The sequence below is a fragment of the Trichomycterus rosablanca genome, chromosome 2 (assembly GCF_030014385.1).
Source record: "Trichomycterus rosablanca isolate fTriRos1 chromosome 2, fTriRos1.hap1, whole genome shotgun sequence".
In the NCBI taxonomy this organism is placed as follows: domain Eukaryota; kingdom Metazoa; phylum Chordata; class Actinopteri; order Siluriformes; family Trichomycteridae; genus Trichomycterus; species Trichomycterus rosablanca.
In genome coordinates this window covers 25,780,248-25,793,788 of record NC_085989.1, presented here as the reverse complement: position 1 = coordinate 25,793,788, position 13,541 = coordinate 25,780,248, and the positions used below count along the sequence as shown (strand labels likewise).

Sequence of the window (13,541 nt, the reverse complement as noted above, 5' to 3'; positions counted from 1 at the left end):
AAAAATTAGCTTAATTTCACAAACCTCGTTTTTCAAAAATGTTTACAGAGAAAATGTCACATTGTCATGACCGTCGTTAAATTACACTCAAAAATTGAGTAATAGAATAAATGGAAGCTACAATACACACCACGGCCTATCTTAATTGTTGTGTTGCAGTACTGTTCATGCAAAAAGATAAGCATTCCCTTTTATGGTTTTAATTTTAGTGAATATGTACTGAATATGCATAACAGCCTGTCAAAAAGCGTTTGATAGACATTTGGCATGTTGTGCGTGTGGCTTAACTGCTGTGTGTGAAAAGGATACGGGTTCACAAATTGGGTCTTCGCGACTGCAAAAACTGTTACAGAAAAGAATTAAGCTAAATTTACTAATGTTGCTTTCTCACGAAATAATCCCATGTGAAGTTGTAATGAACCTAGAAGTAAAAATGTAGAAGAATAAGTGTTTTACCAAATCACTGATTTATTTTGCAGACAGCACTAATTGCTGGAGGCTGCCTGGAAGTTTGGTGGCAAAAGGTACAGCTACAGAACTTTTTGGTCATTCAAAATCAGTGAAAAAAAAACTAGAAGGTTTACAACCCTAAAACAAAATCAACTAAATGTATAAAAATAAAACAGATGAATAAAACTAAAACAAATAGCAAAAAAACAAAAACAGACATACTACAAAGTCAGGGACCAATGGCATAATTTCTATTATAAATTTTACTTATTCCTTCATACTCGTACATTTCTGAAATTACTAAAACGGTGCAAAGGTAAATATTTTCACTTGACAAAGATTGTTGTAGATTGTAACATGACGCAGGAATATTGGGGATATTTTATTGACATGTAAGGAAATGTAGTTTTGTTTAAACTAGAAAAAAACCATCACACAAGCTTTATCATACTATCAAATATGACTTTTATTCATTTTCTTATAAATCAATTATACAAAATTGGCATTATTCTATTTTCTTTATTACTTCTATAAAAGTGTTTCGTTAATTACAAGAGAAAAGAAGGATGATGAGAACAGGAGGGAGCAAAACTAATATGAGAACAAAAAAAAATCTCTAAACTGGTCATGCAAGTTGGGTCTCGGCACAGAAGCTGAAATGACCAATGTATGATGGATGCTGAGTTATTTCAGTTTATATGAATGTTAAGCTTCTATCTGGCACTGGCTTCACCTATAGGTGTAACGTTTCTTATCTTAATTAATAGAAAGATGTGAGAAATTCAGAGCCAGAATTCAATCAAAGGCACAGCAAGCAAAGGTCACTTGCTCATGTCTAGGTATATATGCTGTGTAGATCTTATTGCTAAGCACAGATGAAGTTTCTGTCCCACTGATGTAAAAACACTTATGCCGACTGTATTAGCTGAATAATAGTGAAAGAATTATGTAAAACAAACACACAAAATGTGTATGACAAAAACATGAGTGATAAATAACCCAGTATAAAACGTTAAACTAGAGAAGCTGCTGAAACAATTTCCCTTATGTATACAGAGTACAAGAAGTCTTTGGTGACGGATTGTGCTGTGGCAGCAGCCTTTGCCTTTGAAAGGTGCCAATGAATCATGAATCCTTTTAGACAAATTAACACTGGTCAGCAAGCACATCATATTGGACTGATTTTGCATCTGAACTTATTAATGTAATAATACAAGGGCATGTAAGGACAAGCTGAAAACGTTAGGCTTGAATAGGTCTGTCACAATTATTAAATTCAATCACAATCTATCAGTCAACCATGATTGTCACACTACAGGCCTGTTGTAATATAAATGTCTGTAGTTGGCCATGCAACTATGACTTCAATCAAATTACTGTGCCTTATTTTAATATCATCTTTCAGACAAAGATGATTGTGACAGGCCCCGTCATGCCCGTTTACAATGTTGAAATGAAAAAAGGGGAACTGTATACAAAATAGGTATTTGACGCTGTACAAATATTCAGTTGAGTGAGATCTAATACTTTACATATTTGCAAGAAAATAAATACAGTACATTATGTACAGCACTTTTATTAAACATCTGTCATTCAACTTCTCATCAAAATTGTGCAAGGGTAGAAATCCAAACTGAATTGTTAAAACAATAATGAAAATAAGACACTTTAAACTTGATAGTTGATCAGTTGTGGCACAATGATTCATGCTAGCTGAATAGCAATTAAGAATAAATTACATTTGAACATTTAGGGATAGGCAAAAACTGTAAAACCTTCCACAAAGGAATTTCTGCTTTGCACCACGACGTATTATGGCCGCAGAGCAAAACAGCATTTTTCACAGAAAGAGATTCTTCTAAATCACGGACCAAGATAGACAAAACAGACTGCAGGCACAAATACAGTACACATGGAAGGGATTCAGTTGCGCATGAGCCTGATGTATGCCTATAGCCAAACAGACTGTCAAGCAAGGTGCTTAAAAGTCTTTTTTTTTTTTTTTTTTTTTAAATAATATCTGTCCAAATTCTAGGCAAAAATAAATAAATAGGTGTTTGGTGGGAACTATGATCCTCCAGTGGAATCTATTTTTTTTTTCAAAACCACAAAATGTTGTACTAAAGTGTATCAAGTCTATTTCAGTCAAGCAGAAGCACCACCTGACTAACTGTTAGATCAATAAATCTAGGGGCCACAAAAATGATCTGTAAGTATCCATCTTTAGCCCTACAAATCCTCAGTGCCAATTTTGTTTAAGTAAACATCACAATTTCCAGAGCACAAAGGCAACAGAAATCTGTCAGTTTCACCAATTGTACTAAAAATATGCAGAATAAAGAAAACAGCGGAATGAAAAGATCAGTTGATTTTGATTAAATGCTTGTAATCAAAAAAATTTAAATGTAAACAGAGCCAGTGCCATGCAATAGTCCTCCGATTGTTACACACTCTCATGCTGTTTAGTTCAGTTACATAAAATGCCACATCTGTTTAACTGCTTTCTGAAACATATTTATAAAATGTGCGCATTGTAAATTTCAATAGCTTGCTTAAAAAAAATCTTGGCATGAACAGAACCTGGTTGTCAAACAAACTAAAATAGGGACAGCTGTAAAATGTAGTGTAAATGCAACATAGTTTAGTTTGTTATGGTCAGTGTCACAGTGGCACAGCTGGTAGAGTGGAACTCCCACAGAAACATGGTTTTTATGGTTCTGGATTTGATCCCTGCTTCTGGTTACTGTCTGTGGGAAGTTTTATTTGGTTTTTCTGTCTGTGTGGGTTTCCCCTTTTTACTCCAGAGTCCTCCCACCAACCAAAAACATTTAGAAGGTGTAAGGGCTAATCTAAATTTTCCCCTAGGTGTGATTGAGTAAGTGAATGATGTTGGCACTGTGTGGTGTGTGATTCCACTTTGCACCCATAAGTGTTTCCGGGTGGCAGCAACCCCCCCCCCCGACCAGGATAAAGTGATTAGTAATAATAAATAGATGAACGAATGGCTTCTGGTCACTGCGCTTTAATAAAAAGAACAGGGAAAAACAGAAACTTTGGCTCACAGCTGGCTCACTTTCAACTCCAGTCACCTTTGAATAAAAAGGCCACTAAAATGCTTCCTTCAAGTCATTAGACTTCGTAAGTACTTGTGCATGCAGAGACTGGTACAATGCAGGACGCATGTTTTATACACCTTTTTTAAAACTGGCGACATGCACCTTTGGGTATTGGTTAGTAGTGAATAAGGAGTCGCACCACACACAAGTTAAAAAAAGGAAAGGGGGAAATAAGAAAAAGGTGAACAATAAGGTGGTGACATGTCCCTGATAAAGAACTCATTTTTATGAACAGCTTGTTGAAAATTGGCCACAATGAATCCAGTCACATTTAGTGACAAGTGCTTTTCTCCTAACTCAGTAGCACTTTACAGGCAACTAAAATGACCCACTTTCATCATAATAGGATGCAAATTCTAAACATTCTAAATTGTCCAAATGAATTAACATGGACCTCAGAACCAGTAAAGGAAATATAATGCATAGAAATCTTAAACTGTAGTAAAAGGCAATTAGCGATATTGGCACTGAAAAAAATATGAAATAAGCAATAAGCTGAAAAGTCATTATACTGTCAATGAGGAGGGGAAAACCCCAAACAAACAAACAAAACAAAAATACTTGCTGATATAAAAATACACATTCAAAATTAGTGACCATGACCCCATTGTTTACTGCCCTAAAACAGTCCTGAATATGTAATACGTCTCCTGAACCAAATCAAATGATCCTTCCACCAAGGCTTACTTGTGCAATATGAAGAATGATACAGATATGACATGCTTAAACAGAAAGCTAATAAAGGCTTGTAATACAGATCCTGATGCATCTTGATGTGGATATGAGTGAGGAAAGATTGTTGCATCCCTCCTGCCTTCTCCTAAATTCTCTCATGTGCTGGAAAAAATCATCAGTCAATTACAGCATTTATTTATAAAACAAACAAACAAAAAAACTCTTGTGGTCAAAAATGTGCACTGGGTGCGTGAATGAATGTCCCCAGCCAGCGCTTCATCCTGCCAAGTAAGTCACCAGCAATTTATTATGTGGAATAAAGGGATGAAGTGACAACTGCAGTCTTCTGGGTTGTGGTCTTCCTTCTCTCCACTGAGTATCCTATTGCCCCCTGCTGCACGCTCGACAGGGGGTACTCGTCTGGTCAGAGTCGCTCAATCTCCCTGTATTTCTTGCGAAGGATAGACACCTGGTCTTTAAACAAAACAGGGTCCAGTCTCATCTGTGAATGGACCAGGGGCATGGAGCCAAACCAGCTGGCAAACTTGTTCATGCAGGTCTGCCGCTGGGCAAAGTGGTCCGGATCTGCCCAGCGTGATGCCCGGGACGACTGCAAAGAGAAAGAACGGTTCAAAGTCAGATTGACGTAGCTGTAGGAATATATAGATACACATACATATAATATACATTAATAATTGTGGACTTACATCATAATAAAATCAATAGTGATACTACAGAAATCTAGTTTTTTTTTTCCATACCTGTCCCATCATAGTCTCCTTATACTGCTTCTTTTGTGTGACCTTGATGGGTGGCAGCTTGGTAACAGCTGAAACCAAAAAGTTCATCAGGATGTCCTCGCAGTTAGCGAGCTGGTCCACCATGTTTTTTAGGCTGCTGGGCAGGAAGTGGGTATATAGGTAGTGGTAATATCTGCAGAACAAAACCAAAAATGACTTTAGGCACAAGACTAGAGGTCACCATGCACATCACAATGTCATCAGAATATAGAATAAAATAGATTTTGTTCTGTTAAACGAATGAAAGGTATGTATGACAACCGCTTGAATTTTTATGAAACACTGGGTGCAAGGCAGGAATACTCTGGATAGGTCTACAAACCATCACAGGGCTTCGGCACCCGTCTGTGTATAGGCTCGATCGGCTGATACCACAGTTGAAATTCAAACCCCAATCTCAGTGGTGGTGGACTTGTGTAATAGACCACCCAAACAAAGATTTAAAACATAAGCAGATGGGAAAGATGGACAGATGAAACGTCAGTAAAAAATTTGGCAAATAAAATGTTAAGAAATTAAGCAGCTGGCTGTGTGCACAGCATAAAATGTTATGTTAATAAATGCGAGACCCAGTTTGTGAAATTATTTGATCCAAATCAACCAAAAATCACTTAGAAACCACTGTAAGAATAGGTGCTAGGTGTTTAAAAAGGTACAGTTTATGTGACATGTGATGGGACTGAATGTGTGCAACCTGCTAATTAACGGTCTGACAGTTGAAAACTTGAATGACACAAAAGCCAAACACTGCCACTAAATGTATGCTAATAATGTTCTGGTTATTGAATTTTAAAGTGGATGTAGTATTTTATATTCATTCCTGGTCATGTGCTTTAAGATGACTTACAAATACACAAGATTCACATACTGTGTGTTTACTACCTAGACATGTGCCAATGAGTGGTTATACCAGTGATCATATGTTATAGGGGGTACCTTGTCAAGCACACCCACTTCAAAATAGTTCAGGCTTGGTGATTACATGATAAGTGAAACCAGGTGTGCTGGGGTGGTACTTAAAACTGAGCAGGATGGAGTGCCTTAGGTTTAGAAGTCAAAAACTCTTTAGTTTTACTATTTATGCGAGCCTGACAATTACAAAATAAACACAATAGACCTTTTGTAGAGAGAAATCATGCAAAGGACAAAAAACTAAAAATGGACAGCAACACAAACACCCAGTTTCGGTTTTGTCCAAATATAAATGTCATTCTATAAAATGAGTCACTGCTATATTCCTGGACTTGCTACAGTAATGTAGTTTGGATTGATGGTATGAATTAATAGCATATCAACACTAGGGTCATTTTATGGCAGGGAAGGTTATAGTTTGCTACAGTAATGTGAATAATTTGTTGAATACCTAATTAGCTTGTGTGTAAGTACAAGAGTACAAGTAAAAAACTAAAATAAAAGACAAATGTTATTTACATATATAACAAGAAATATCTGTTTCAATCTAGGGATGTTACAATTGTAGGTTTTCAGTAGCCCATTATTAAGTTTTTTTGGGGGTAACACATCATAAATTATGTGTAGGTAAACAAAGACATTAGTGACAATACCTGTGGTAAATGGCAGCTCCAGTCAGAACCATGGAATAATCATTGGTCCATTTGGATGTGTAGCCCCAGCGCTCTTTGTTACTGTCCCAGAAATGACTGCGGGCTGGGTAGCCCACAATCCTCTCAGGAAAACTCTGCCATACTGTGAAAGCAAAGTCCACCTGCAAAGCAAACAAACAGTGGAAACTCAACATGAGCAAACATTGTACCTGACTTTAAACCAATGGTTTAACTTGTTTTTGCAGCACAACACACCCAGCTAACAGCTGGTCAGATGATTGCAGATTGATGATTTCCCTCACAACAGCAACAGACCTTGATAAAGTTACCAAGCACACATGGGTAACACAAAGCAAGCTGGAGCACACGTTTCTAAGGCACTGCTGTTAGATGCCCTCCTTTTTCTCAGATCAAAGCTTTTAAACAAATAATTACTGAAACATCAAACGCATAAAAGCCCAAGCTTTGGCAGAATGAAAAATCAACAGTTAATTAAATAAAAACCTTGGAACACACACAAACTCCACGCTAAGTAAAGTTTTCTGATAGCTTAAGTTGTTCAGAAAAGGCACTTTGAATGGGAGTTGATGTGGACTGCAAAGTCACTCAGTGAACCAAAAGCACCTCTCCCAAGTATAAATGCGTGTGGGTGGAGCTTCAGCTCCACTTCTCAGGAGAGAAAAGACAGGTGCATGATGAATTTGGGATGGAGAATTTGGTTTAAGATAGGGCTGCGATGAAAGCTTTTGACTTTATTAATTAGTTGGGCTATTTTACAGTATATGCACACAGGTCAATTTATTGGGAATATCTGTACACCTGTTTATTCACATAATTATCCAATCAGACAGTCACAAGTGGCAGCAGCACAATGCATACAATTATGCAGTCATGGCTAAAAGCTTTAGTTAATGCTCAATGATACAGTCTAATGAAAAAAAAATGTGGATGACTTCGACCACAGTATTTGTTGTTGCTAGATTAGCTGGTTTATGTATGTCAGAAACTACTGGTCTGCAATTCTTATGAACAATCTTTAACAAATGAAATGCTCCATCATGGCTAAGAACTTACATGCACACTTTGCTGTTGTTTAGGTTTATGTGGAAGATTAAACCAGAATGACCTACTAGTGTGGCCAATTTGAAAAACAAATATCAATTAGTCATATACCGCTCCATCAAATTTGTTGCCAACTAATTTCAATCATTAAAACCCCTAATTCGTAATTATTTCAACTATTTCATTTTTTTTTGTTAAGTCTAAGCAGGCTAGAAGAAAAAGTTGGTTAAATTTGGTGGATTGTCTTATCTCACTGTTATGAAGTATTAGGGCGTAATGTCTTTGTTCTGTTTGGCATTTTAGAACACCTCATAAAAAGTGTGCCGTCTCCACCACTTGTTGACTACAACCTTCTGCTGTCCACAGAGAGATAGGAGGCCCAGTAAAGCACTCTTTAATCAGCAAGAAAGAAGAGATAGGCGGTGTGAGTCTTCCTGCTGCCAGGGATGGACAAGGACCAGTGAAATCTGTAAACTTCAGCATTGATAGTGCCATTAGAAAAGAACTGCTGAGGAGGTGTGCCTCCTTTTAAACTCCAACTGACTTGTATCAGAGTGAATCTTCACAAGCAAGCAACATGTGTCTTAACAGCTTATACATGTACAGAAGAGCAGACAGGCATCCTGCTGATTAATGTGAGAGTAAGAACAGCAGCTGGAAAAAATGAGGACTGTAGAAGCCAATTTTTTAATGCTGACACAATCAACTCAACCCAACAGAGGAGCAGTAGCTGTGCCAACACAGCTCTCATCAGAGACATACACATCTGGCACATTTTCAGGTACCAGAACCTTCTACGAAAGGGACAAGGAATTATGGTGAAAGTTGTCTTCTTTATTACCCTGCTTTGTTGTATTTATAAATGTTGTGTTCTATATTTAGTTATTATTGTGCATGGTGTAATCTGTTTTCTAAAAGAATGTGACACACATTTACCTTCCACGGTTTATAATATAATGATCTTTAAAACAAGCCTACTTGAAGGTTTAGGTAATTGTAACATCTCTCTATTATTTACCAAAAACATTTATGAATCAAAACACAACATTATCAAGTAAATGATTTTTACAGTATACACCATACACCATAATGTCACTTCGACCACAAAAAGGCTTTAAACCCAGATAAAACATTGTCTGCAAGAAATGCATAGAGCTGTTTGTGACTTAGCTAAATAGCACAACCTGTTATGACCATTCTTTAAAGTAAACTTTCCAATCTATTATTATCTGTAGTAGCTGTTTTGTTATTGCATGGAGGGACATGCTAAACTAGGTTTATTGTATACATTTATGAGAGCAACTAATACTAACAAATATCAGCATTCCCATACACTAGTTATCTCATCATCTGCCCTACTTTAAATGGTGAATTTTAGATGAGACTTGTAGCAGTGGTCATCCAAAAGTTTTGACACTATCAGAACTATTGCAGTTGGCTGTCTTTTGTCACAACAGCACTAAAGAGGTAGTATATAAAGCATGTCACATTATAACACATTTTCTTTTTGTGTTCCATGACCTGCTCTCATATTTAAAGAGAGCAATTTTGTCTGTGACTACCAAGTTGGGCTAACTATTGCCAAGTTTCCTTTACTATTTATTCCAAGAAGCTTTTCTTTATCAAAAATGTTTGGTATAAGTGTTACCTATTTTCTGAACCCTGATTTCATAGAGATGTTAATACAGCAAGCAACATCCTGATAGTTTAGGGTGTCTAAATGGCCCCTTTTTATATAGATTTGTGTCAAGAAAGAAATGTCAGCCAGCCCATAATTTGAGCTGCATACCTCTGTAGTGGAGAGAACTGTGTCTTCATCCAGACTCAACACAGCATCAGTAATAATGCTCTCATAAGGCAGAAAGCGACTGCTCATCACCTGCAAAGAGACAAAGACAAGAAAAATGGGAAAAACATGAGGTTTTGCTTGTTTCTGGTATTTTGCTTAGGGTTGCATCTTTTTAGGAAAATGTAAAAGAGAAAAAATATCCCTCTTCCTATCCTCTCGCTAACTGTTGCGATCTTTATACAGGGTGGGCCATTTATATGGATACACCTAAATAAAATGGGAATGGTTGGTGATATTAACTTCCTGTTTGTGGCACATTAGTATATAGGAGGGGGTAAACTTTTCAAGATGGGTGGTGACCATGGCGGCCATTTTGAAGTCGGCCATTTTGGATCCAACTTTAGTTTTTTCAATGGGAAGAGGGTCATGTGACATCAAACTTATTGAGAATTTCACAAGAAAAACAATGGTGTGCTTGGTTTTAACGTAACTTTATTCTTTCATGAGTTCTTTACAAGCATCTCTTTGTTTACAGCCATTGACATGTCGCAGAGGTTAACACGTGAGGAGCGGGTGAGCAGCGGATAGAAATTGTGTTGATGTCTGGTGAACGCAGTACCCGGGTCATTGCAGCAGATTTCAATGCAAGACACCCTACGAGACCACCCATCTCCCATGCTACAGTTAGCAAACTGCTTGCCAAGTTTCGTGAAACTGGTTCAGTGTTGGATTTGCCAAAATGTGGACGCATGAAAACTGTCACTAATGAAGAAACATCAGTGGCTGTCCTAGCTTCATTCAGCAAGAGCCCACAGCGTAGCACTCGCCGCATGTCACCGGAGAGTGGCATCAGTCGAACATCCCTTCGGCGGATATTAGCTACTCACAAATGGCACCCTTACAAACTCCAGCTGCTGCAGCATCTCAACGAGGATGACCCAGATCGGCGCACTGAATTTGCAGAATAAGCTAAACAAAAATTGGAACAGGACCCTCAGTTTACACAGAACATTTTGTTCAGTGATGAGGCAAACTTTTATGTGAATGGTGAAGTTAACAAACAAAACCACCGCTATTGGTCTGACACTAACCCACATTGGATAGATCCCTCCAAGACTGTTGGAACACAAAAATTTATGGTATGGTGTGGTATATGGGGTACAAAGATAGTGGGGCCATTCTTCATCAATGGAAACCTCAAGGCCACTGGATATTTGAAATTGCTACATGATGTGTTTCCCTCTTTATGCACTGAAGCTGGCACGTTCCCTGAGTTTTTCCAGCAAGATGGTGCACCACCACATTATGGGTGTCAGGTCCGAGCATTCCTAGATGAACAGTTTCCTGGAAAGTGGATTGGTCGTCGTGGGCCAGTTGAATGGCCCCCAAGGTCTCCCGATCTGACCCCCTTAGACTTTTATCTTTGGGGTCATCTGAAGGCAATTGTCTATGCTGTGAAGATATGAGATGTGCAGCACCTGAAACTACGGATACTGGAAGCCTGTGCTAGCATTTCTTCTGCGGTGTTGCTATCAGTGTGTGAAGAGTGGGAGAAGAGGGTTGCATTGACAATCCAACACAATGGGCAGCACTTTGAACACATTTTATAAGTGGTCAGAAACTTGTAAATAACTCATAAAAGAATAAAGTTGCATTAAAACCAAGCACACCATTGTTTTTCTTGTGAAATTCTCAATAAGTTTGATGTGTCACATGACCCTCTTCCCATTGAAAAAACTAAAGTTGGATCCAAAATGGCCGACTTCAAAATGGCCGCCATGGTCACCACCCATCTTGAAAAGTTTTCCCCTCCCATATACTAATGTGCCACAAACAGGAAGTTAATATCACCAACCATTCCCATTTTATTTAGGTGTATCCATATAAATGGCCCACCCTGTAGATTGAAATATTGAGCTGGCATGTCTGTAAGTGTGCATGCACGTGTTGTAAAGAGTAAATGAGAAGATGTTTCAGTGTAGGTCAGGGACACGAATGGTAATAAAATGCAGACACACACAAAAGCCGGGGAGTAATGAATATAGACGCAGTTCCGACAGCTCGAAAACTTAAACAAAGCCTCTTACACAACAGAAACCCACCACACACCCCACACATGCATTAACACACACTAAGACACTTATAGCCCTGAGCACAGTCACCTGCAAAAAGCCTCTCTACTCAACAACACGGGTAACGACAGGCACCATGCCTGTCCCTTTCATCTTTTATCTCTTTCAGTTGGTAGACGGCTATGTTTTGTGCAAAAAAGCCAGTAAAATGTTTCCACAATGTCTTTGGGACCTTTCATTTACACAAAGAGATTAAAAGTTGAGTTTACACTCATTAACCACTTTAACAGAACCACCTGTACCCCTGCTTATTAAAATAATTCTCTAATCAGCCTGCCATTTGGCAGCAGTACAATGCATAAACCATACAGACAATTCAATAACTTCATTTAACGTTTACATAAAACACCAAAATAGGGGAGTAATTTTAAAAGTGCCATGGTTGTTAGTGCCAGATTGGCTGGTTTGAAAGTCAAACTGCTGCTTTCCTGGGATTTTTAGTGTTTAGTTCAAACAAACTGGTGTGTGTGGGGGTGGGGTTTACAATGGTACAACAACATGACATCAGGTTCTGCTTTAGCCAGCCTAGAACATAAGTCTAAGAGAACAGTGGGCACTGGCTCACTAAAGTTGGAAAGTCAAAAGAAAAAAAAAACTGCTGTAACAGTAGGTTCCAAACTAAACATATACAGTATACATATACACATATACAGATGTGGTCTTCTGCTACTGAAGCATACCATACCACTGTACCATCACCTCAGGGGTCATGTTGTGTGTATTCCTAATAAAGTGTCTGGTAAGTGTATGTGCATTTAGACAAATGTGAAATTTGAACACCTTATATACTGTAAAGCTATATATAAATAATAATTTCCATGCTCATACTGCTGAGTGTAGTATAATACCACACATGCATTATGATTACAAAAAACTTTACTGATTAAACATTAAACCCAACCAAGTTTGTTAAACATGTCATCCCAAAACTAATTAATGAGGTTGGTCCCTTTTGCTGCTATAAAACCATTCACTCTAACGGGAAGCAATTCCTGTGGAACATAAATACAGGAATTAATTTAGCCACATGAGCATTAGCAAGGTCAGAAAGTGACGATGCTTTCAACTGGCATTCCATTTCAGGTACAGAGTCGGATTGATGTCAGGGCTGTGCACAGCCAAAGATCGCAAACCATTCCATTATTAACTGCCCCAATTAGTCTACAGGCAGTGTTTGTATGTGGATTGCATGGTTAATGCATGTAACTGCCTCATTTTACCCAGCTGTTAGAAACAGGTGTTGCTGAAATTGTCCAACCCAATAATGACCAAAACCTTTAGTCAAGCTGGCTCACATTGGTAGGATACCAGCCAGAAAGCTGATTAGTGTTAAAAATGCCACACAATCACAGACACTAGCTAGGTTTAAATTTCATTGTAAAGAGTGTCATAGCAAAGTGAAAGCATATTATTGTGTTTAAGGCTAAAGTGACACATGCATACTCAGTCATGGTTTGAATGAAACTGCCATTGCCCATGTTGGCTGATCTGGCTGGGAACACACAGACTCTTGGGAACGCACACACCATCCTGTAAACAGGATAACCACAAGCACAACAAACCACAGGCGATGTGGCACCCCACTCTGACTAAGAAAGCAATAGAAAGCCTCATATTTACTGCATGTTAAACAGTGTGTGCGTGTGAGAGAGGAATTGCATAAGAGGAAGTGTGTGATCTAGTAGGTGTGAGGAAAAAAAAGTGAGAAAGAGAGGCAGGGCTCCACACTCAGTGGACAAATACAGTTAGGAAACAAGAAAAGCAAAGTCAACTTGTTCATGAAGCCATATAGTCAGTTAGCTAGGACCCAAACATTTTATAGAAGTGTTTTTGTTTTGTTTATGAGAATCTTCTTTAACAATGTTATCAGTGACACTGCTGCTGAGTAGTACTGCAGCGTGAAAATTTAAAACTTTCATTTTTTGTAATTTATGCAGTGAATGTATTCAATT

General features: G+C 38.1%; 1 protein-coding gene across 1 annotated transcript in view; it reads right to left on the bottom strand.

Annotated features, from left to right (window-relative positions):
* Window positions 1–891: 891 nt before the first annotated feature.
* ext1b (exostosin glycosyltransferase 1b) overlaps window positions 892–13,541 on the bottom strand; it is a 99,996-nt gene continuing 87,346 nt past the window's right edge. The window contains exons 8-11 of the mRNA XM_063013090.1: window positions 9,458–9,547; window positions 6,607–6,767; window positions 5,003–5,174; window positions 892–4,851 (exon numbers count right to left, since the gene is read on the bottom strand). Of these exons, the coding sequence (XP_062869160.1) occupies window positions 4,666–4,851; window positions 5,003–5,174; window positions 6,607–6,767; window positions 9,458–9,547 (609 nt within the window). The 3' untranslated portion in view covers window positions 892–4,665. The remainder of the gene's footprint in view (window positions 4,852–5,002; window positions 5,175–6,606; window positions 6,768–9,457; window positions 9,548–13,541) is intronic.